Source organism: Budorcas taxicolor, chromosome 15 (genome assembly GCF_023091745.1).
Source record: "Budorcas taxicolor isolate Tak-1 chromosome 15, Takin1.1, whole genome shotgun sequence".
Taxonomy (NCBI): Eukaryota; Metazoa; Chordata; class Mammalia; order Artiodactyla; family Bovidae; genus Budorcas; species Budorcas taxicolor.
The window spans coordinates 55,859,683-55,882,944 of record NC_068924.1 but is presented as its reverse complement, the minus strand read 5'-3'; the positions used below and the strand labels follow the sequence as shown (position 1 = coordinate 55,882,944).

The 23,262-nt window shown below is 40.1% G+C and overlaps 1 protein-coding gene across 1 annotated transcript in view; it reads right to left on the bottom strand.

Moving 5' to 3' along the window:
* The window catches only part of BBOX1 (gamma-butyrobetaine hydroxylase 1), a 63,325-nt gene that overhangs the window by 26,423 nt on the left and 13,640 nt on the right, over window positions 1–23,262 (bottom strand). Inside the window, exon 3 of the mRNA XM_052653317.1 lies at window positions 13,092–13,290. Within this exon, the coding sequence (XP_052509277.1) occupies window positions 13,092–13,290 (199 nt within the window). The remainder of the gene's footprint in view (window positions 1–13,091; window positions 13,291–23,262) is intronic.

The following is a 23,262-nucleotide window of genomic DNA, read 5'->3' as shown; positions in this document are numbered from 1 at the left end:
GGCAGAAAGTGAAGAGGAACTAAAGAGCCTCTTGATGAAAGTGAAAGAGGAGAGTGAAAAAGTTGGCTTAAAGCTCAACATTCAAAAAAAAAAGATCATGGCATCCAGCCCCATTACTTCATGGCAAATAGATGGATAAACAGGGGAAACAGTGTTAGACTTTATTTTTTGGAGCTCCAAAATCACTGCAGATGGTGATTGCAGCCATGAAATTGAAAGATGTATAGTCCTTGGAAGGAAAGTTATTACCAACCTAGACAGCATAGTAAAAAGCAGAGACATTACTTTGCCAACAAAAGCCCATCTCATCAAGGCTATGGTTTTTCCAGTAGTCATGTATGGATGTGAGAGTTGGACTCTAAAGAAATCTGAGCACCAAAGAATTGATGCTTTTGAACTGTGGTGTTGGAGAAGACTCTTGAGAGTCCCTTGGACTGCAAGGAGATCCAACCAGTCCATCCTAAAGGAGATCAGTCCTGAATGTTCATGGGAAGGACTGATGTTGAAGCTGAAACTCCAATACTTTGGCCACCTGATGTGAAGAGCTGACTCATTTGAAAAGACCCTGATGCTGGGAAAGACTGAAGGTGAGAGGAGAAGGGGATGACAGAGGATGAGATGATTGGATGGCATCACTGACTCAATGGAGATGAGTTTGAGTAAACTCTGAGAGTTGGTGGTGGACAGGGAGGCCTGGCGTGCTGCAGTCTATGGGGTTGCAGAGTCGGACATGACTGAGCAACTGAACTGAACTGAACTGATAAGGGTCATCACAGCCAGAAAAAAATAGCTTATGAGAAGGCCCAGTGGAGGGAGAGAATGCGGTCTATCAGAGGATGAGAGAGAGGATGTCAAATGGGCTGGACCAAGAGGATTTGCTCCATGGCTGTTCTTGTCTTCCCTTCACATTTCTGATTCTCTTATAGCCCTGCAAAGTCTTACCAAAAAATCTCATTCTATTAGGGTATAGAGATGGACCCTCCAAAGCCATAATACATTGTATCAGCAATTGTGTAGGAGGAAGCAGAAAGAAGGTTCTAGATATCTGATGGATCTGGAAAATTCCCAAATCACAAACATATTCACTGGCAAGTGCAGTGGGGCAATTTGAGAATGACAATTAAATCTGGCAGAGGTTTTTCACATTTCACTATGGCTGAATACAAGAGGTCTATGGTAAGGAGTTGGAATAGTGTGGGCCCCATAAACTCTAAAAACTTACCAAACTCTCTTCCAAGATAAAGCTCCCTTCCTAGAAAAAGACCCTAAACTGAATATTACAGGGACAAAGGAAAAAGATCTGGATGAAAGCAAAGGAGAAGGACTGGGAGAAGGAGAAAAAGAATATTATCAGACATCACTGTGATATCTGACATAAAACCATAAATTACAGAATGTTTCTGAATCATATACCCTTTTAACAGTTAAGAAAACAAATTTTTTATAAAAATGAGCAACATAGAAATGATTAAGTTTTAGTTTCATATTTATTTTTTAAGGGGCAAGAATAAATCAAAATAGCACACCCACAGACAATATGTACCAGAAGGATATGACCCCAAACAATGAGCATAAAATATTATAATTATCCCTATTTCTAATTTGTTTTCTACATATAGTTACTTCTAATGAATCCTGAAAACTCTGATACACTACATGAAAGAATAACTTACATAAGAATTAGAAACTAAAAATGGGGTGATATACACAGAAAAGAAAAAGAAATAAAAAAAATTTTTTTAAAGGAAGTTTAAATTAGAAGAAATGCAAGATCAAATAAGCACAACAAATAATGCCTTTAGATAGCTAGAGGAGAAGAATTTAAATGTCAAAAAGAGGGAAGAGATAAGAAGTACTGGAGAGAAAGTAACAAATTAAGAGGATAGACAAAGAAGCTTTAATATATACATAATAGATGTCCTCAAAAGAAGAAACCCAAAACAGCAAGTTCTAAAAACTACAATTTAAAAAATTCTTAAAAAAGTTATATTTGACACTTTGCATTGAAAGATCGTCAAACACTCTGAAAAAGTTGCCTCAGAGCAACCCACACCAAGACATAGTCTGTAAAATCAGTAATCTTGAAGAAAAAAAAAAAAATCTTCTGAGGGGATCTAGGTAGAAATAACAAATTACTTATAAGGAAAAGAAATTACTAATAAAATCATATGGACATATTAGAGATGCTATAAGCCAAGAATTTTATATTTAGCCAAGCTGATTTTCAAGTATAAAGTTCTTAAGCTGCTTTCAACATGCAAGAATTCAGAGAATATTGTTCCCATGAGTTCTTACAGAGAAATTTACAAGAGAATGGGTTTCAGGCAACTAAAGTGAATAGAAATACATTGATGTAGCACTGGTGCTGATGAAAAAACTTATATTTACAAAAGGAATCAATTGTCAGGTAAGGAAAAAAGTATCAGAAAACTAAAAATTTGGGAAACCAAACTTTAGTGATAAGAGAGTCACACTGGGGTGATCATACTTTAAACCAGAAAAATATGTAAGTGAATATGGTAGTGAATAACTTAAAATTCAAGGGAGCTATTACATGGGGGGAGAAAAGGAAGGTTTGTGATTGGTTAGGACTTGTGGTTGGGTTGTAGAGTGGCTGTCTCAACCTGGACGGTATTTAAGCAGAGAAGGCAATGGTAACCCACTCGAGTACTCTTGCCTGGAAAATCCCATGGACAGAGGAGCCTGGTAGGCTGCAGTCCATGGGGTCGCTAAGAGTCGGACATGACTGAGCGACTTCACTTTCACTTTTTACTTTCATGCATTGGAGAAGGAAATGGCAACCCACTCCAGTATTCTTGCCTGGAGAATCCCAGGGATGGGGGAGCCTGGCGGGCTGCCGTCCATGGGGTTGCACAGAGTCGGACACGACTGAAGCGACTTAGCAGCAGCAGCAGTAGCAGCCTTAGTAATTCCTTAAACTATACATTTGTTTTATGTGATTTTTCTCTATCCATATTATATTCTACCATGAGAAGTATTTTTTTATAATCTATTTTTAAAGATTAATAATACTCTCAACAATCAAGTTGAAGATGGGCTTCCCAGGTGGCTTACTGGTAAAGAATCTGCCTGCCAATGAATGAGATGAGGGTTTGATTCCTGGGTTGGGAAGATCCTCTGGAGGAGGAAATGGCAACCCACTCCCGTATTCTTGCCTGAAAAAAAGCCCATGGACAGAGGAGCCTGGCAGGCTGCAGTCCATGGGGTCATGAAGAATCGGACATGACTGAGGACTGAACACACATAAATGATAGGAAGACGACAACTACCTTTAAAAACATAAACATTTACAGCAACTTGCTTCAAAGTTCAAAAGGCCTTCATTATGACAAACCTAGGATGCAATCCATTGCAAAAAAAAAAAAAATCTATGAGAATTCCACATTAAGGATATTTAATGTTTTTTTGGGGTGTTGCGGGGATGGAAAGCTGCTTAATTTATTTCACCAGAGCAAGAACTGGATGATAGTTTAATTAATAATATGAAAGATTAAAATATAAACAACATCTTTTCTTGTAACAAGTTATCTGATTCTTTGTCAATTGTCATTTTCCCTTTGCATAAACAGTTGGCTATAATTTGAGCTTAATAGAGAAGAAGGGAAGGAATGAATATTCTGATGCTGTCATTATGGTTTAGTTTGAGGACTTTCCACATAGGCCTGTCAAATTACTTTCCTGCCTCTGCAATATGAGTAGAAGCCACATTTGATAGTCAATGATTATTATGGCACTAGGAACTATGAGAAAATGTTAATAACAACAAACCACCCATAGCAACACGGTGTACAGGCAAGATTGCAGACTGCTGAGTCAAGTAAACCTGAGTTAGCAACTGATTGTTCTGCTTCAGTTTCCTTACCTTTAAAATGGGGATAATGATACTTATCAGAATTGTCAAGATTCAAGATTATGATATAAAGCATGGAGTTCAATATTTAGCACATAAAAAGTGCTTAATGGAAAGTTATTTTCTCACATCCCAGTAACAGCAGCTGCCGTTCTTGACATCATAGAGTATTACCAAGGAGGTAATGGGGATCAGAGGGCTTGTGGAGAAGCAACTGCTTTATTAGGGTAGCGTATAAATTTCCTCAAGTGATTTCTAAAGGAGCATGAGACAGAGGAATTATTTTTCCTTTCATTCATGAGATGACCTCATACTCAAGTGGTTCTGTTGGCATACTGCAAAACCTAATATTACAGAAGGAACTCCAGGGACTGGCTCTTGGATGATAACATAAACTGGGATTCACAATGGCTGAAACAACTTAGCATACTATCCTGCTTAGGAAACCCTAATACTCAGAAGAGTACACATTTTAAATACCCTCCTTCCCATCCTCAAATACTGTGCTAAATTTAAAACAACTCACTAAGAAATCTCAGTGCAAATTTTTCACAAAGTAAGATGAAGTTACAACTCAATTCAGAGCTCAGACAAGTTTTCTTTGTTTTCTTCTCAAGTCTGAATTGCTTCTAGGTTGGTCTTTTCTAACTCAGAAGCCGTTTTTATTCAAGAAGGGCTGTGTGGTTTTCTGAAGCAATTGCTTGGCTAGAAACTTCAGCAAAATGGGTAAACTTGTTTTTCTTTTCCCTGCTCAGTCTCCACACTTAAGAAATGTTTTCTAGTAACATGTACATCAAGCAAGTAGCTGTTTCAAAGTCAGATTTGGAGGGAGTACTAATGGTAGGAGTAATTTCTAAGGGGCCAAATGCCAAAGAATAATCATATTTTCACTCATACATCCTCAATCTCTAAAACAAGTTAATGTGTGAAATGCTGCTGGGCTGGCTTACAGAAATGGTAGCAGAAATCCAGTGGATGCTGGATGGGAGATATACTTGTTTTCCCCAGAGGCCATTTCAGTATTGCTAATTCTTAACTGGCCTGGCTGGTGTATTTGACAAACAGCCCAACAGAAACATTTGCTGTTTGATATTTTTTGATTCATCTGATGAAGCCTGCATGCAACACACTCATGCAGATGCAAATATCAGCAGTAATAGTAGCATTTTATATTTTTTCTAGCAACTTTTCATCCAAAGGCCTCAAAGAGCCTGATAGGTATTAAAACACTCCCTTAGAAAAGAGAAACAAGTCCTCACTAGAAGAGAAGGATAGAACTCTGGGAAATTACATGAGAAGTTTAGACCAACTTCTCACCTACAAATAGGCAGTGGTGAAGCCATGATTCAGCTCTGTTTTCTTATTGGTCCTGTGGGCAGCTCTCGGGGCAGTAAAGCAATACAGATGGTCTGGGGTGTGTAGTCCTTAATTCTTTCCTGAACTTTTTGAAATGAAGAGTTTCAAAATATTCATATTTTTCCACTACAGTTTGTGACCTTATAAGTTTTATTCAATATTTATATCACTTTCATGCTTGTCTCCACAAGATAAAATTTGGCTACCACCATAATCCATCAATTTCTTTTTTTTTTTTTAATTTCTTTCTTACCATCTTTATTTTACTCCTGATGTTACTGTTCCAGAAAAATGTATTATTATTCTTATTAGTCTAATCCTTGTTGCATGTGTTATTGCATCTTGTTTGTGCTAGAAAATAAAACATTCTTGGAAAGAAGAAAGAACTGAACTTTTGGGCTCTGATCTAGAAAGGAATCTTGCTAGCTAAGGTTGAAATTTGTGTTCTCTTCTGCTTGACTTTCTAGTGAGTTGTTCATGAGGCTAATTTTCTAACTGAGGACTGATAAATGTCGATAAGGCTAAAAAGAATTTTTGGTGTCTCAATCAAATGGAATTCCTTAACATCATAGCTTATATTCCCTTTCATTAACATTTCCTGAGAGATGTGTGTGAGGTACCAAGCTAGTTCTAAAGAAAGGCCACCATTCCTACTTGCAAGAAGTACAATATGACAGTAGCAATGGCAATGAGATAAACTTATTGTCAAAGGTTGTCCTGGTTAGTAGTAACAGCAAGATAACTAGTTAATACATGAGGCTAATGGTAAACACTTTAAAAAATACGATGTTGAATCCTCCTCCCCTATTCCATCTCTGTCACACACACACATTAGTTGTCCAACTAATTAGAGAAGGAACTCTCAGGTTATGTTTTTGCCTTTTTAGGGAAGACCATCTGAACTTCTCAGTGTTGTCATATATTTTACAGTTTCAAAAGACAATGACCAGCAAATATTACCACAGTCCAACAAACAGTAGTGATATCTTACAATAGAATAGTTCACTTTTTTCCACACTATATGCATTATCCATAAAAATGGAATCTCTTATAGGAAACAGAAAAATGCCTAACTAGATGCTATGAATATATGGGAGAGAGGAGACTTTTCAACTTTCTTTTCTGGAGAAGCCATTCAGAATGCAAAATTGGCTCCTAGCAAGTGGAGTAAAGTACTTATTAGTATTTTGTTTTCTTCTAATGCCCTGGATCGAGAGTGAGGGGCTGGTAGAGCTGAGGCTGGGAAAAGGGTTCTCTCCCCTGGAGTCGCAGAGGCTGCTAGAGGAAGGGGAGATGCAGTGTGAGTGGTGGTTATAATAGAGGAAGAGAAAGATGAGCAGGCCAAGCAAGAAGGGCATGGAAGACTGAAAAGGAGCCCCAAATAGAGGAGGACTTGGAACAGGTTGTTTGTAGACAGGATTAATGCAGGGAGATGGAAAAGTGAGGGAGGTGCATGCCAGAAAGAAGGTGAAGCATGAAGGGGAGAAAGCAATCCTAGCAAAGTGAGAAAAGAACTATGGCTGTAGCTGTTCCCTTGCCAGCTTCGTTGGTGGATAAAATGGTTTGCATATATGTTGAGTTAGCTTGTGGTGGGGAGAAGGAGCTGTACGGAATTATACAGTTGTAATTAAATACGTATGTATTAATATCACACCTATTTATACACTGGTAGCCTGTGCAACTTTGAGGAGCCCTGGCTTCCTTCTCTCCAGCTGGTGTATTAATAGCTGAATATCACCCCATCATTACCATGCTTTCAGAAGACCAGGAGAGCACCGTTCTTTAGCTCTGTGCTACCTTTTAACTACTGTTGGCATATATTGCCTGTCTTGTTCCCTCATTTGTAATGCCAAAAGTCGAGGACTACTTGATGGTTTCTTGGTTTTATGGGATACGTATTGTTCTATGCGCTTCCCTTGTGGCACAGCTGGTAAAGAATTCGCCTGCAGTGTGGGAGACCTGGGTTCAGTCCCTGGGTTGGGAAGATCCCCTGGAGAAGGGAAAGGCTACCACTCCGGTACTCTGGCCTGGAGAATTATAAGGACTCTATAGTCCATGGGGTCACAAAGAGTCAGACACGACTGAGCAACTTTCACTTATTGTTCTGCATTATCTAGATGAAGTCAACTCAACTATTTACATTCATCCACATACAAGAACTGGAGAAGGAAATGTCAACCCATTCCAGTATTCTTGCCTGGGGATCCCATGGACAGAGGAGGCTGGCAAGGCTACAGTCAGTCCATGAGATCGCAAGAGTTGGGCATGACTGAGAGACTAAACCACCAGCACCACATACAAGGATCACCAAAGATAATTTTTCATAAGTAGAAACCCAAATCTGGCTCAGAACAAAATGCTGGTGTGGTGTTTTGCACGTGGCAAAATATTCAATTGCCTCATGGATGTGTAGGACAATACCACCAACCAAGACATTCACTGATTATACTTATTTTCAGATTTACTCTATGGGATGCTTCCTTGAATGCTTTATTCTAACTTGACAGTGGCAGTGGGATGTAATTTACAATGACTATTTCCCATTGGGTTAAATTATATCATAAAATTCATGTGATTTCTTCAATAAAGAAAAGATCCAGAAAGCTATTTTTATTCCTTTGGGGTGGGGGTCAGGGATATGGGATGAGGTTTCTGACCTTAACTTTGTAAAAACTATGTTGCCCCAAGTCAAAGGTTTAAATCCTCCTGAAAATGTTATCTTTTTACATACTGCTCCACTTGTATATATATTTGACAAAACTGACAAATCTTTACCAAATCTTATTCGTTTCTCCCAGGAAAGATTTCATCATTAAGGAAGTAAGGTTACTGAGCATTTCACACGGTTGCATGAAAAAATATTGTCTAGGTGATGCACAGTTAAAAAAAATGACAAGTATCTGAGAAAATACACACGTGGAACATGATGTAAGCTTTACCCTCAAAGCTGGTGCCATTTTGATTCAGGTGAACATGATTTTATAATTATGAAATCCTCTAATAATTATTGCATTCATCTACTGCTTTACAGTCCTTTTAAACCTAGTGAGAATTTATTCATTAAATATTTATTCCTTGCCTGCTATATACTAAGACTACACAAAGTTCTGGAATCTACTGTTTTTATTTATCCAGCCAATCATATAAGAATAGAGATGACAGTCAGAACCCCAAATCAGATACTATAATTCTCAGTTTAGACCCATTCAATTCAAATTTTCTGAACTAGTAACCCTATTTGAAAGAAAAAGTACTAGGTGGGTATTAGTTTCCCAAGGCAAGCAAGTGTGAAGTAGCAAGCTATTATTGTTTTTGGCATGTGAGTAAGAGTAGAAACGAGGCTCCTTGAAAAATCTACCCGGAAAGCAAAGTTTCCCTTTAACTTTCCCCGTTTTCCTTTCTCTGTCCCTCTCATACTCTCGGCAGTGCCTCGTCTCCATTATTTATTGCCTTCATTCATTCTTTCCATTTGCTCACCAACCAGTTATTTTTCAAACAAGAGTAAGGCCAGTAGAGAAATAAAGATATGAAAGGGAGAGACCCTGTATGAGGCAGCTACTGATTATGTTATAAAGTTAAGTCATGTCCAGGCATTAGCACAGTACCAAGAGGAACATGACAAGCTCTGTTTAGTTACATAATTGTGAGAATTCAGAGGTTGTAAAGAACCCAAGCTCTATATCAACTGAGACCTGCCTTCTCTTGAACTACCCTTCCTCTCAACCAGAGGCTTAAGACCTTTGATGCAAATGAGTATCACCTGCTGAGTTTTAAAATTCCTGCTACCCAGGCCAAATCAAGTCTTGTTTAAAAAAAAAAAAAATCCTCTGGAGATGGGACTCAGATTTTTTTTTTTTTTTTTTAAAATTGGCTATTCCACTGTGCAGCCTAGGTTGAGAAACATTGTCCTAAATATCTCTTCTTTTTAAAAATCTCATGTTACCCTAACTTCAATATAGAAAAGGCAAATAACTTTGGGGAAAACATTAGTTTTCTCATTCTGTTGACAACCCCCCTCCCAAAGCAAATAAGCAAACAAAATCTAAGCTACAACAACAATAGCAGCAACAGCAAAATTGTTTTCTGTAAGTTCTTGAAGTTGGGGATTAGAAATTACAAAAAAAAAAAAAAAAAGCAAAATAGAGATTTTGGTTATCATTAGTGGAAGAAGAAGTAAAGTAGAAAGAAAGGCATGTCCTGGAGCGTGGTATAGTTGGAGAGACTTAGGGAAGAAATCTGCTGAAGGTGACATTTAGTAGGCAACCTATTTGGTCAGGGCGTCCCAGGTGGCACTACTGGTAAAAAACCTGCCTGCCAATGCAGGGGATATAATAGATGCAGGTTCGATCCCTAGGTTGGGAATATCCCCTGGAGGAGGGCACAGCAACCCACTCCAATATTCTTGCCTGGAGAATTCCATGAACAGAGAAGCCTGGCAGTCTACAGTCCACAGGGGACTCGCGTGGAGTCGGACACGACCTTGCACACACACAATTTGGTCAGATGCAAAGATCTTGGACAAAGGAAGTGGAATAGTAGTAGGAAGTCTGATTTGTTTGGACAACAAACCTTTAGTATTTATTCCAGTAAATTGCTCAATATGAGATCAGTGGCTGAGTTATTAAGACTTTGACAAACAAAACAAAACCCAAGCCATAAATCAGGACCAAGAATCTGACCCTTAGTGTGATGGATGGGGGAGGGAGTTAGGCAAGCATAACAGAGCCCCCAAATTTGGCCACTATAATGAAATTATGAAATGTGTTGGCATCAATGCAAAAGTCTGGTGTCAGCCAGTAAAAATGAAGTAAAACAACATAGAAAAGATTGGTTTTGAAGTGGTCTGTTTACCTCCAGTGCCTGAAAGCATCTATTCCATGTTCTTCCTTCGTATTGTTATTGCTAGCGAGGTAGATTAGGAAGCCCAGGGCTTGAACAGACCCAGATTCTAGCTTTGGCTCCTTACTTACTATCTGTAGGACCTTGGGGGTATAGTTTAATTCTCTGGGCCCCAGCTTCCGAAAGGAACTCAGAGATAACATCTATTTCAAAAAGTTGTGAAAAATAAAGAACAAATAATACAGTCGAAGCTGTTAATAATTTCAAGACTCTTTCTCCTTTGTCTGTTTTAACTGCTGTTATCTCTAAAGTGAAGTCACTCCGTTGTGTCTGACTCTTTGCGACCCAATGGACTGTAGCCTGCCAGGCTCTGCCATCCATGGGATTTTCCAGGTAAGAATACTGGAGTGCAATTCCAGGCAAGAATATTTCCTTCTCTAGGGGATCTTCCCAACCCAGGGATAGAACTTAGGTCTTTCACACTGCAGGCAGACTCTTTACCATCTGAATGCACCCAATCTCATCTGATCTCAGAAGCGAAGCAGGGTCAGGCCTGGTTCAGTTCAGTTCAGTCGCTCAGTCATGTCCGACTGTTTGCGACCCCATGAATCGCAGCACACCAGGCCTCCCTGTCCATCACCAACTCCCAGAGTTCACCCAAACTCATGTCCATCGAGTCGGTGATGCCATCCAGCCATCTCATCCTCTGTCGTCCCCTTCTCCTCCTGCCCCCAATCCTCCCAGCATCAGAGTCTTTTCCAATGCCTGGTTAGTTATCTCTAAAGGCAGCTTCAATTCTTGCAGATGTAGAGCAGATAAAAATTTTGTACAACAAATTTGCCGATAGTAAAAGTAACCTCCTGGGGTGGGAATGGAGGGTAGGTAATTCAAGCTTAAACGTGATAGTCCTCTGCCATGAATAAACATGTTCAAATCACTGGGGACTGAATATTTTTTAAACTTTTAAATTTGTTTTATTTTTGGCTGCTCTGGGTTTTCACTGCTGTTCACTTGTTTTTCTGTAGTTACAGTGAGTGGGGGCTACTCTTTGTTGTGATGCGTGAGTTTCTCATAGCAGTTTCTTCTCCTGTTGTGGAGCACGGGCCCTAGGGCACACAAGCTTCAGCAGATGAGGCACGTGGCTCTACAGTTTCAGTTCCTGGGTTCTAGAGTGCAGGCTCAGTAGTTGTGGCACGTGGGCTAAGTTACTCCATGGCATGTGGGATCTTCCCGGGCCAGGGATTAAAAAACGTGTCCCCTGCGTTGGCAGGCAGATTCTCATCCCCGTACCACCAGAGAAGTCTGATTGGAGATTTTTGAATTTCTGATTACCTGCAGATGAGGTCTTGCTCTCAATTAGCTGACCTAGGGCAAAGTCAAAGACTGGCAGGGCCTTGCAGGTCTGAGGCAGGAGTGGGGACAGAATGTGTAAAACTGGAGTGTGAGAATGTGCTCGCTTCAGGATTCAGCCTTGTATGTATATATATATATATATACATCCTGCAGGTTGTTGGCAAGCAGGGGGTTAAGCTCAGTTGTTGCTATATTTGATTTTTCAAGAAAAGTCAGACCCATATTTAATGTAAACTCTCCCAGTTTTTGATGGGAGATGACTAACTTCATTTTCTTTCAACGTTATGTGGGCCAAACAAAACACATCTGAATACTGCCTGTGTGCTACCAGCCTGTGACCTTTGCCTTTTGAAGGTCCTTTTCGCTTTTAGTGCCCTCTACTCTGAGCCCAGGAATAAGTGTATTTATCTCAAATGACAGGCTTACCCTAATGAATGCCCCCATTTCCAGATAAGTGTTTCCCGTTGTTAGTGTTTTATCATCCATACTTAATGTTACCTTCCAGGCAATTCTTATGCAAATGACCTTTTGTTCCAAAGTTAAAATCAATTATAATATTTCCTGTTACTTGCTAAAGTGTATAGACTTAATTTTCTGCTCCTTAGTTTTATCTAACACATATGCTGGCTGGTTTCACTTCCTCAGGGCCCAGCTTAATTTTGCACCAACTTTTGTGAGGTAAAACTTAATCAACTTTCACTTTTGTAAAGCTGAATATTTTTAAAACATGTTGTAGAAATAGTCTTCTAGCTCACGTGTTATGGACTGAATAGTGTCCTCCTCAAATTCATATGATGAAGTGTTAACCTTCAATGTGACTATATTTGGAGTAAGAGCCTTTAAGGAGGTGATTAAGGTGAAAAGAAATATATATATATATATTTTGACCAGGGATTGAGTCAGGCCCTCTAAAGTGAGAGCATGGAGTCCTAATCACTGGACTGACAGGGAACTCCAGGTTAAATGAAATCTCAAAGGTGGAGCCCTAGTCCAATAGGACTAATGTCCTTATAAAGGAAGAGATACCAAGAGAACAGATACCCAGAGGAAAGGCCACATGAAGATACAGTGAGAAAGCAGCCAACCGGAAGTCAGGAGGAGAGCGTTCACCAAGAACCACACCTGCCAGTGTATGTGCGTGCTCAGCCACTCAGTTGTGTCTCACTCTTTGTGACCCTGTGGAGTGTAGCCCACCAGGCTCCTCCGTCCATGGGATTTCCCAGGCAAGAATACTGGAGTGGGTTGCCATTTCCTTCTCCAGGGGAATCTTCCCAACCCAGGGATCAAATCCAAATCTCCTTCATCTCCTACACTGGAGGTAGACTTTTTACCATTGCATCACCTGGGAAGCCCATAGCTGCCAAGACCTTGATCTTGGACTTCAGCCTTCAGAACTGGGAGGAAATAAACTTCAGCTGTTTAAGCCACCCAATCTGTGATATTCTGTTGTGGTGGCCTTAGCTAAAGAATCCTCCCCCTTTAACTACCCTATCTTTGGTGTCTGATGTCATTCCAGTCATGCTCAGAGAAATCCCACTTTTTAGATTCTCATTTTACTTCCTGTTCAAAACAGTGTAGACATTTTTATATCATTAATCAAAAGAGTCCCCTGCCTGAGAAATATATCCAACTCTCTCTGTCATGGCAGAATACCAACTATTTGGTAACTCACCCATAAAATGTGAGATAAAGGAAACCAATCCTTTTCCCGAGTTTTAAAACTTCTCCTCGTTTGTCAGCTGCTCCTGTGAGTCGCACGATGCCGACCTTCTTGAGGCTGGAGAGCCACCTGTATGCGTGCTCATCATCTTTTAAAACATCTTCAAAATCCAGAGTAGGCAGCTGGAACTCTGAGCCCCAGTATTGATACTCTGTGAATTATGAAAAGGGAGAAACCAGTGTTAAAAACACTGTTTTTAACATACAATGAGAACTTCAGAGAAGGAACTAGTTCATTGAAGCTGACCTTTGAGCTATCATGGAACAGACTAAAGTTCAATCATATTAGAAATACTCAAATTACCAGCTCTTCTTCCGTGGAGCCAGGCCAGTGTACTCAGGCTTTCTGCCTGCCGCTGTGCAATACCCATGACTGGTACTCATCATAGCACTTTGTCAAGAGAATGTTTAGCCTGTGGATGTTCTTGATACATATGTCCTTAGGGCTTCTCTGTCTGGACATTGCTTAGAAATAGCCTTGAAATACTGTGCATTTTTAACAGCCAAGTTAAATTACTCAATTCCAAATAGATAGAAAATGAGAATGATGTGTTAGAACAGCCCATGCCTATCCCTGGGGGTTGGGGAAAGGAGGGCGGTGTTTGCCATGGTAGGAACTGCCCTTCCTTTCTCTTATTTCAACTGATAAGAAGCTTTCTCTGGGGTCAACTTGTTCATGGGAGTCAGCAAAAGCTGTCCAGGGGGAGGAAAAGATGGGCTGTGTTGTTTTTCCAGAGCAGGCTGGCTAAAGTGGTAATAATGAGATTAGAATGACTCGGAATATAATCATAATTTTTTTGGTGGGTGGAGGGTGTAAAACACATTATTGGTCTTTCTTGATTCGATTAGCTACCCAATAATTTTTTGTTGGTTTGTTTTTTCAATAAGCCTGATGGTGGTGTTTGGTGGTAGTGGTTTAGTTGCTAAGTTGTATTTGACTCTGCGACCCCATGGACTGTAGCCCACCAAGCTCTTCTGTCCATGGGATTTCTTATGGCAAGAATACTAGAGTAGGTTGCCATTTCCTTCTCAAAGGGATCTTCCTGACCCAGGGATTGAACCTGGGTCTCCTGCATTGTGGGCGGATTCTTTACTGACTTAGCCACCAGGGAAGCCCTCAATAAGCCTAATATTGTACTATATTGAGATACATTGTGATAGGCAGGAAGTCTTTAGGAACTTGTGGCTTATGGAAGACTTGGACGTGGACGCTGACCATTAAAACACAATATGTTGTAAAGCAAATATAATAAAAATTGATAAAAAATAAATAAAAGCAGTAAAATAGTGAAGATAAGCCACCTGCAACAGTATGGATTAGACAGACTCATAGGTGACAAACCAAACAAAATAACACAATTTGTTGGATGCTATAGTTGAAGACTCTGATGCTGGGAGGGATTGGGGGCAGGAGGAGAAGGGGACGACAGAGGATGAGATGGCTGGATGGCATCACTGACTCAATAGACGTGAGTCTGAGTGAACTCTGGGAGTTGGTGATGGACAGGGAGGCCTGGCGTGCTGCAATTCATAGGCTCTCAAAGAGTCGGACACGACTGAGCGACTGAACTTATAGTTGAAGTACATTCAAAATATTGTGGAGATAACAGATCTTCTGATCCCTTATTAATGTTCCTTCTATGATGCCAGTGATTCTTTTAAACACGTGAAGTTCCCCATGTCTGTCCCTTATGCCTCAGGTATTTCTGCTAAAATCAAACAGAGCTGGTTTTTATGGGCCCAGCATGCTTGAGCTGTACCACTGTGCTCTCTAACAAGAGTTGGATTTATATGAAAGAGCTTCTATTCAAAGAAGAGATCTGCTTGACTTTTGAATATTGGATTTTATGGTTTTTTGCTTTGCCACTCCTATTTGCCCTTTGCATTTACAGTCTCCAGATTGTAATATTTGATACCCATCATGAAGATCTGTGAAAAGAAGGTGATACATGTCATAAGTACTGCTTATTGGCTACCTAGATAGAAAAGTCATTTGGCTTCCCATAAAGGGAAAAATTTCCTGGGCAAAATATCAGTGTTAAAGACAAAAATGATAAATCACTATCTCCTCTTTCCAAACCTTACACCTAAGTGTACTACATCTAGAATCTTAAAAAATGTTGAAAACAACTTTAAGCTTATTGAGCTCCAAATGAAAACTGTAAGTCCATAGAGTATTAGAGGTAGATGAGATTTTCATATTGGCTTTAGGGTATCCCATCACTATGGGTCCTTATTATTGGATAGAAAGATCATCTAAACTATGGCTGAGGGGTTCTCAGATCTTGGGCACTGTAATAATCTGGCTAAGAGCAAATTTTTCATTCCTGTATAGACTGCTAGATGGATTAGCTGTGGTCTACATGGTCATCTACAGCAATGTGTGATGTCTTTATTACAAAGGGTTAAGTAATTTATTGATGAGCCTTGTTATAATATTTAAAAGAAAAATCTCTATTGAGAGAAAACAAGCCTGGAGAGATAGTAAGGTCCAGACTGCCGCATTGTCAAGCAGAACTTTCTGAGATGCTGGAACTATTTTCTATCTGTACCACCCAGTACTGTAGCTGCTAACAATATGTGCATATTGAGACCTGGCATACGGATAGTGGAACTGAGGGACTGAGATTTTATCTTTATTTAATTCAAACTGACTTAAACTTTGATTTGGGCTTCCTAGGTGGCACAGTGGTAAAGTATCCGCCTGCCAATGCACGAGGCACAAAGGACATGGGTCTGGTGCCTGGGTTGTGAAGATCTCCTAGAGTAGGAAATCTCAACCCATTCCAGTATTCTTGCCTGGAAAATTCTATGGACAGAGGAGACTGGTGGGCTATAGTCCATGGACTAGCAAAGAGTCAGACACAACTGAGCACACACACAAAAACTTTAATTTAAATAGCCACATGTAACTGATACTATATGAAATAGCACATGAATAGAATAAAGGACATGGAGCGAAAGAGACTTGAGCTTCAGTCATATTGCCTCTTACCAGCTTGTTTCTTTGTCTTTTCTCTGATCTTCCATCTCTTAATTTATAAAATAACCATACTAATATTTGCCTTGAAGGTCATATGTTAACTATGCAATGAGTTTATGCAAGGAGTCTGGGATAGTCAATAGTGCATTGCAAACTAAGAAAATACATAATATAACAATTGATATTTGCTGAATACTTTCTAGAGTTAGCTGCAGTCCAAGGTGCTCTCCATGCATTATTTTTTGAAAATCCATAATAAATATACATCATAAGGTTTATAGGAATGCTATGATGGTTTTAATGTTCCCATCCTACAGAGAAGGGAACAGAGAGCTGAGTCTCGCAGCTAACGATTTGCAGACTAGTTAAGCAAATTCAGGTGACTAATTCCAAAGTCTGTAATTTTAGCAACTACACAGAAAATAAACATTTGATGCCTTGAAATACTGTTGTCACATGTATTTTTAAGTCCTATGTCTGAATGTTCACAGCTTACTCTATCCTTTACACGGAAAATCTACTTTTTGGATGAGAAGTAAAGCAGGGCAAGTTACAATTAGAAACACTTCATCTGGACATGTTCAAGCATGAGTGTTTAAAGATAAACCTTGGCTCCCAGTCAGGACTTTCAATGCAGAAAAAACTTTACAACTAGGTTTCATGGCACAACTCTACAACAGCATTGCTATTCACTGCTTTTCTGAAATGAACCAAGGCTTAAAAATCAGCTAGCTTCTTTTTAAAAAATTTATGCCAATATAAGTCAGTGATGCATGCCAGTGGTTTTACTTAAGGCCGTTATCACTTTCCAGAGAGTTTTGGTGACTGTGTAGCAAGGAAATGTAATAAATAGAGATGGAAAAAACACTTTCACAAGATGTAAATGTTTAAAAAACTTTCGTATTTTGAAAACTTTGTGGATTCAAGAAGGACTGCTTAGGGTACACACTATATACATTGAAATATATTTATAGCATATTATAATGAATTTTTGTTTCTACGTGAGTCATTTTCCTGTTATAGAGTAACACACACATGCTGTCAAACACACATGGACATACACACACAATATACACTATTCTTATCTAACTCATAGAAAATGAATTATATTCTTTCAATAAATATGTTACTCTTTACATGTGGAAAGTTAACCATGTTCACATAAAGACTAAAGATAAAGCAAGGCTGTTAATATAAGCATCAATCTGTACTATAAATAATTTCACATTCATAGGATTTTACTATCAGTGGTTGGTCACAGTACCTTTCAAGTTCTACAAAGTTTATAGTTTCCAACTATAGCTTCTATTTTGGTGGACCTAGGCAGCCACTTTGCAAAAATCAGTGACCAAGGGCCACAGCCCATCATAGAATCTGTGTCCTGATATGAGCCAATGATAGACTCGGTAACGGCAAGTGTAATTTTCAGGGACAGCATTGTGACTAACCAGTTTCCAAATTCATCATAACATCCTCAATATAAAATACTCTAGTTTTCCAGGAGAAATAAATTTCATCTTAATAAATCCAACCAATAAGATCATTCTATGATCTATGTGTAGGTCCGATGATATCTGAACAGAAACTCTGATGCTGAAAAGGTAATTTAGAAGCATTTTCCCAATCTCCCCCAACCACAAAACCTCACCACCGGGGACCATATGAAAACACATTGGCCTAGAAGAAATCATTTGTCAGGTGAATACATGGAAAGCAAACTTAAATTTCACACTTGGGTCTGGATACATAAACAGTGTGGAAAATGACGGAATATTTAAGGCATGAACCACCCTTTCTAATTTAAATTATGGCCTTACTAATAAATACTTCCTTGAACATGTGCTTCACACATCATAAAATTTATGCACAGGCTACATGCTGGCTTTCAAGGAACCATTTGTATAAGGCTTGCTTTTCAGGGTTAAACCTCACATTCCTGAATCCTGACTTGTTTTTCAAAAAAGAAAAAGACACAAAGAAGCTCTTCAGTTGAAGATTCGTGAATGCAGTGTGCAGGGTTACAGTGTGTTATTTTATGAATTTAGGACCTTCTGTTCACCTGTACAGAACTGTGTCTGAAACAACTGTCTGAAACAGCTCATCTCATGTGCTAAGGATCAGCTGATGGCTTACTATCTTTTCCTGTAGATATCTTGCAGGGCTTCAACCATAAACCAAATCTGATCCCCAGGAGGGGAAAGGCCCCTGAGTGGAAATAGGGCTTTAATTCTCTTTTCTGCACCAAGGACTTGCTGACCTTTTTGGAAAGGGCATCCTTGTCTCTTGTCTAGTGACCCAACCTGCCTTTCAAGATCTTGGTCATTTGTCCCCTTTTAGATTGAAATCTTCCAGAAGCTGACCCTAAGATGAGGATTTGAATGCAAGCAACTTACTAAGGTGAGAGTTGGACCATGAAGTGCCAAAGAACTGATGCTTTTGAACTGTGGTGTTGGAGAAGATTCTTGAGAGTCTCTTGGACAGCAAGGAGATCAAACCAGTCAATCCGAAAGGAAATCAGTCTTGAATATTCATTGCAAGGACTGATGCTGAAGCTCCCATACTTTGGCCACTTGATGCAAAGAGCTGACTCATTAGAAACGACCCTGATGCTGGGAAAAATTGAGGGCTAGAGGAAAAGGGGCAGCAGAGGATGAGATGGTTGGATGGCATCATGAACTCAATGGACATGAGTCTGAGCAACCTCTGGGAGATGGTGAAGGATAGAGAAGCCTGGCGTTCTTCAATCCCTGGGGTTGCAAACAGTCAGACATGACTGAGCAAATAAACAACAATTTACTAAGGAGGCACCAATAGGAGGTGGGGAAGTAAGAAAGGGAAGCAGACCTCTGGATGGGTTTTTTAAAAAACTTTTTATTTTATATTGGAGTATAGCCAAATAACAGTGTTGTGATAGTTTCAGGTGAACAAGGTAAGGTTTTGCAGCGGCACTCAGCACTGCTGGACCGCATGGCAATGCTGTAGACCATACTTCACGTTCAGAGTTCTCCTACCCAGAGCCAAGGGAGCTGAGATGCACAGGCTACCAACACCCACCACTTACTGGTTGAGAGCTGTTCCTGGGGGTTCGTTCCTGGGGATTCTTTCCTGGGTCTCCTGGCCTTCTCTGTGTGTTGGCCAAGCAGGCTCCCTTAGGCGAGAGGACCCTCCAGGAGCATGGCAGGCTTGGGATAGGAAGCTGTTGGCATGTATGAGAAGAGCGCTTAGGAGCACTGATGCGGCCGTGACAGCCTCTGTGATGCCCTCCTTTGGGATCTGCAAGACTGGGCTAGGATGGCTGTCTTCTGTGGTGCCTAGCACCATACACACCTCAGTCCCAGTGCTCACCACACTGTGCTGAAAGGATCTTTCATTTACTCTGTACGTGTTTGTTGAAAGACTTGGCTACGTGAAAGAGAGCATGTTAGTGAATAAAAATAGATGTGATCACTGCCCTTGGGAGGGAAAAGGTGAATAAATAAGGAAGCAAAGAAATAAATACATAAAACTAAACATTGTAGCAAGTGCTATGAGCATAACAAATAGGGTATATTGACAAAAAATCATTGGAAGTGGGATGGAGACCGTATTTAGACATGGCAGATAAGAAAGGTCTAACTGAAAAGATGCTATTTAAGCTGCATCCTGAGAGGTGAGAGAAGTCAGTCATGCAAAGGGCAGAGAAAGTGTCCAAATAGGAAAGACTATAGGAAGAGGGGTGATCTCTTAGCTTATTGGAGGAACTCAAAGTCACTGAGGCTAGGACGCACTAGACAGATGTGGGTGTCGCAGATGAAGTATAAAGGTAAGCAAGGGTGGGTTAGGTGGGTCCTCATCTCTATGTCTCTCACTAGAGTGCAAGGTCCTTGCAAACTATAGGGATCCTGTCATTTATCTTTATTTCCTCCTAGCTGTTGCCCCTAACTCTTTCTCCTCCTGGTGTACAGCGCAGGGCTAGCATTCAATAGATTTTCAGAAAACTACTATGTTCTGTATCTTAAATAAAATATTTGCTTATTTCCTAATGATGAATGGAAATTGGAAGCAACCCAAAAGAAGACAGTATCTGAGCACCCTTTAGCATTTTAAAAGATAGAGAAATCCATAAGACCTTTCCTGTAGGTGATAATCTCACCAAACTTGAAAAGTCTCCTTAAGAATGTATAAATAAGTTTATAAGTTGCTTGAAAGAAGGGAAATTCATTTTTGTTTTGGACTATTAGGTACCTGGTATATTATATATGTTTAGCCCTATGACCGGAGAAGGCAATGGCACCCCACTGCAGTACTCTTGCCTGGAAAATCCCATGGACAGAGGGGCCTTATAGGCTGCAGTCCATGGGGTTGCTAGGAGTTGGACACGACTGAGCGACTTCATTTTCAATTTTCACTTTCATGCATTGGAGAAGGAAATGGCAACCCACTCCAGTGTTCTTGCCTAGAGAATCCCAGGGACGGGGGAGCCTGGTGGGCTGCCGTCTATGGGGTTGCACAGAGTGAGACACGACTGAAGTGACTTAGCAGCAGCAGCAGCAGCAACCCTATGACAAGAGTGACCATACAGTTGGAGAAAACAAAAACACAGGAAATTATGAAAAAGCACTAAAGGACAGTGTAAAAAACATTTACAAAAACAGAAGATAACACACTTACTAGGCACTTTCTAAGCACTTTACATGGAGTGACGCATGTAATCCTTAAACAACCGCATAACAGAGGTTCTAATACGGTTCCCGTTTTATAGATGAGACAGGCATCAGTATCTTAGGTAAGTGAAGCAACATCACACAGCTGATGCTAAGTCAGAGCTGGGATACTACACGAAGAACTGAACTCCGGATATTCAGAAAAAACTCGTTGAAGGATAACAAGCACTGAAGGATGTCAAGAAGGAAGATTATTATCTCAGACTTCCTTTGCGTTGGCAGTGCAAACCGAAAATTCAATTTTACCCTCTGTCATTATTTTAAGTATCCCCTTTGACGTCCTTGGAAAGGTTGTAGAGCACCCTCTTGATGGCTTTTCATTGCACAGCACACATCTCCTTATGGGGCAACCTACTCTGGTTCTAGTCGGCTCCAAATGACACAATCTTCTTCCTTACATAGAGTCACGTCTACCTCTGTCACCTTCTTTGAGGCGCTAACTCAGTGCTCCAGAATCACACTGAATATGGCAGTCGTGGAGAAGGTATAAAGACAGTTACTGAACGGAGTTTTTCTTTCCGAGGCTAAATAAATAGCCCCTTTCTCACCCATATTTTTCACGTTTTATGGCTCCCAAGCCCCATATGGCTCCCTACCATCCTCTCTGCTCTCCTCTTGTTGATGGTTTCAAGTTTGCTGATGCTCTATAACAGCCTGGGTGTCTCAGATCAGATACACTACTACAGGTGTCCTCTGGCTATACCTACACAGTGGGGTCGCTACTACATTTTTATTCATACAGCCTAAATCTAATTAACCTTGTTTTGGCAGTCTCAAGTCTGTTGACTCAGCTTAAAACTTTTCAGTCAGCCAAAGCATGTAAGAATTGCCCCTCAGCCAAGTCCTCATTTCTGAAGCTAGTTCACTGAGAATGTACTAAGTACTTAAGTAGAAATGAGATGCAGGTCCAATTTGATAGGGACTTTGTGTCAAAGGTTTGAGGGCGACAGATCTGGATTTGAGTTGGAATTCTGACACTTTCTGTCTGTGTGACCTTCAGAAAGTGATATATTCTCTCAGTTCAATTTCTTCACTGAAAATACAGGGTGGAAATAATCTGCTGAATTGTGGGGAAATTTAAATGAGATCGTGTCTTGAAAGAACTTGACATCGTGCACCTAACTGCGCTTGAACCAGAGCAGCTGATTGTGGCTGGACGAAAACATGCCATGATGATGGATTTTATTGCATACTTCTTAATCTATGGTTAACTCTATCCCATACTCCCCTAGCTGACTGTTTATCCTGTTCTCTATCCTCAGTCTTCCCACACTTCCTCCTTCTACTCATGCTTAGCTGACAGCTTTGCTTCCTGTTTCAGTAAAAATTAGAAGGACTCAGAAGAGACTTCCATTCACCCCCATCACCACATCGAACACCCTGCCTGTATCTGTGTCCTTATCGTCTCTTGATGTAGTATAAATAAGTTTGTAAATTTTGTGATCTCATTCTCTACCAAAATGCAAATTCCTTAAGGACAGAATCTTTTTCTGTTTTGTTCATCACTGTATCCCCAGCACGGAGAACAGTTCCTGGTACAATTTTATAATGCATGGAAGATATTCGAAAAATGGTACCTGTTATTAATATTAGTTTCTTCTCTTGATTCCAATTTCCTAGTGGGGCAGACAGTCAAATACACAGACATTGACCCTTGGGTGCAATAATGGCAATGGCGCAGAAAGAGCATGTGTGAGTGCTTAGTTGCTTTAGTCGTGTCTGACTCTTTGCGACCTTATGGACTGTAGCCCATCAGGCTCCTCTGTCCATGGGACTCTCCAGTCAAGAATACTGGAGTGGGTTGCCATGCTCTCCTCCAGGGGATATTTCTCACCCAGGGATTGAAATCACATCTCTGCATTGTAGGTGGATTCTTTACCATTGAGCCACCAGGGAAGCCCAGCATGGAAAGAGAAGCTGGCACAAATTGCTAGAAGCACATAGAAGAGGAGGAGGATGACAAAGGAATTTAATAAAGCAGATGCTCTTCAGTAAAATCTTGGCTCCATCACTTCTTCAGTTCTTTTGTTTTGGACTACTTAGTTTTATCAACCTCATTTTCCTCATGTGTAAAAAGATTATAATAATGTTGCCTTTGTAAAGTTGTTGCTAGGATTAAACACAGCAATACATATTAAGCACTGAGCTTAGTGCCTAGCAATGCTTAAAAATATGAAGAAGGAAGGTTGGCAAAGGAGTAGGGGGAAAGAAGGGAGAAAGAGCATATATACATTGGTAATTCAGACAGAGCGTTGGTGTAGGAGATAGTGAGATGTTGATGGATTCTGGTTTGTTTTGGCAATAGAGCTAGGAGATTTTCTTGGCACCTTGGGTGCGTGGTATAAGAGATAATGAAAAGTCTAGATTTTTATTAATTTATTTTAATTGGAAGCTAATTACTTTACAATATTGTGGTGATTTTTGCCATACATCAACAT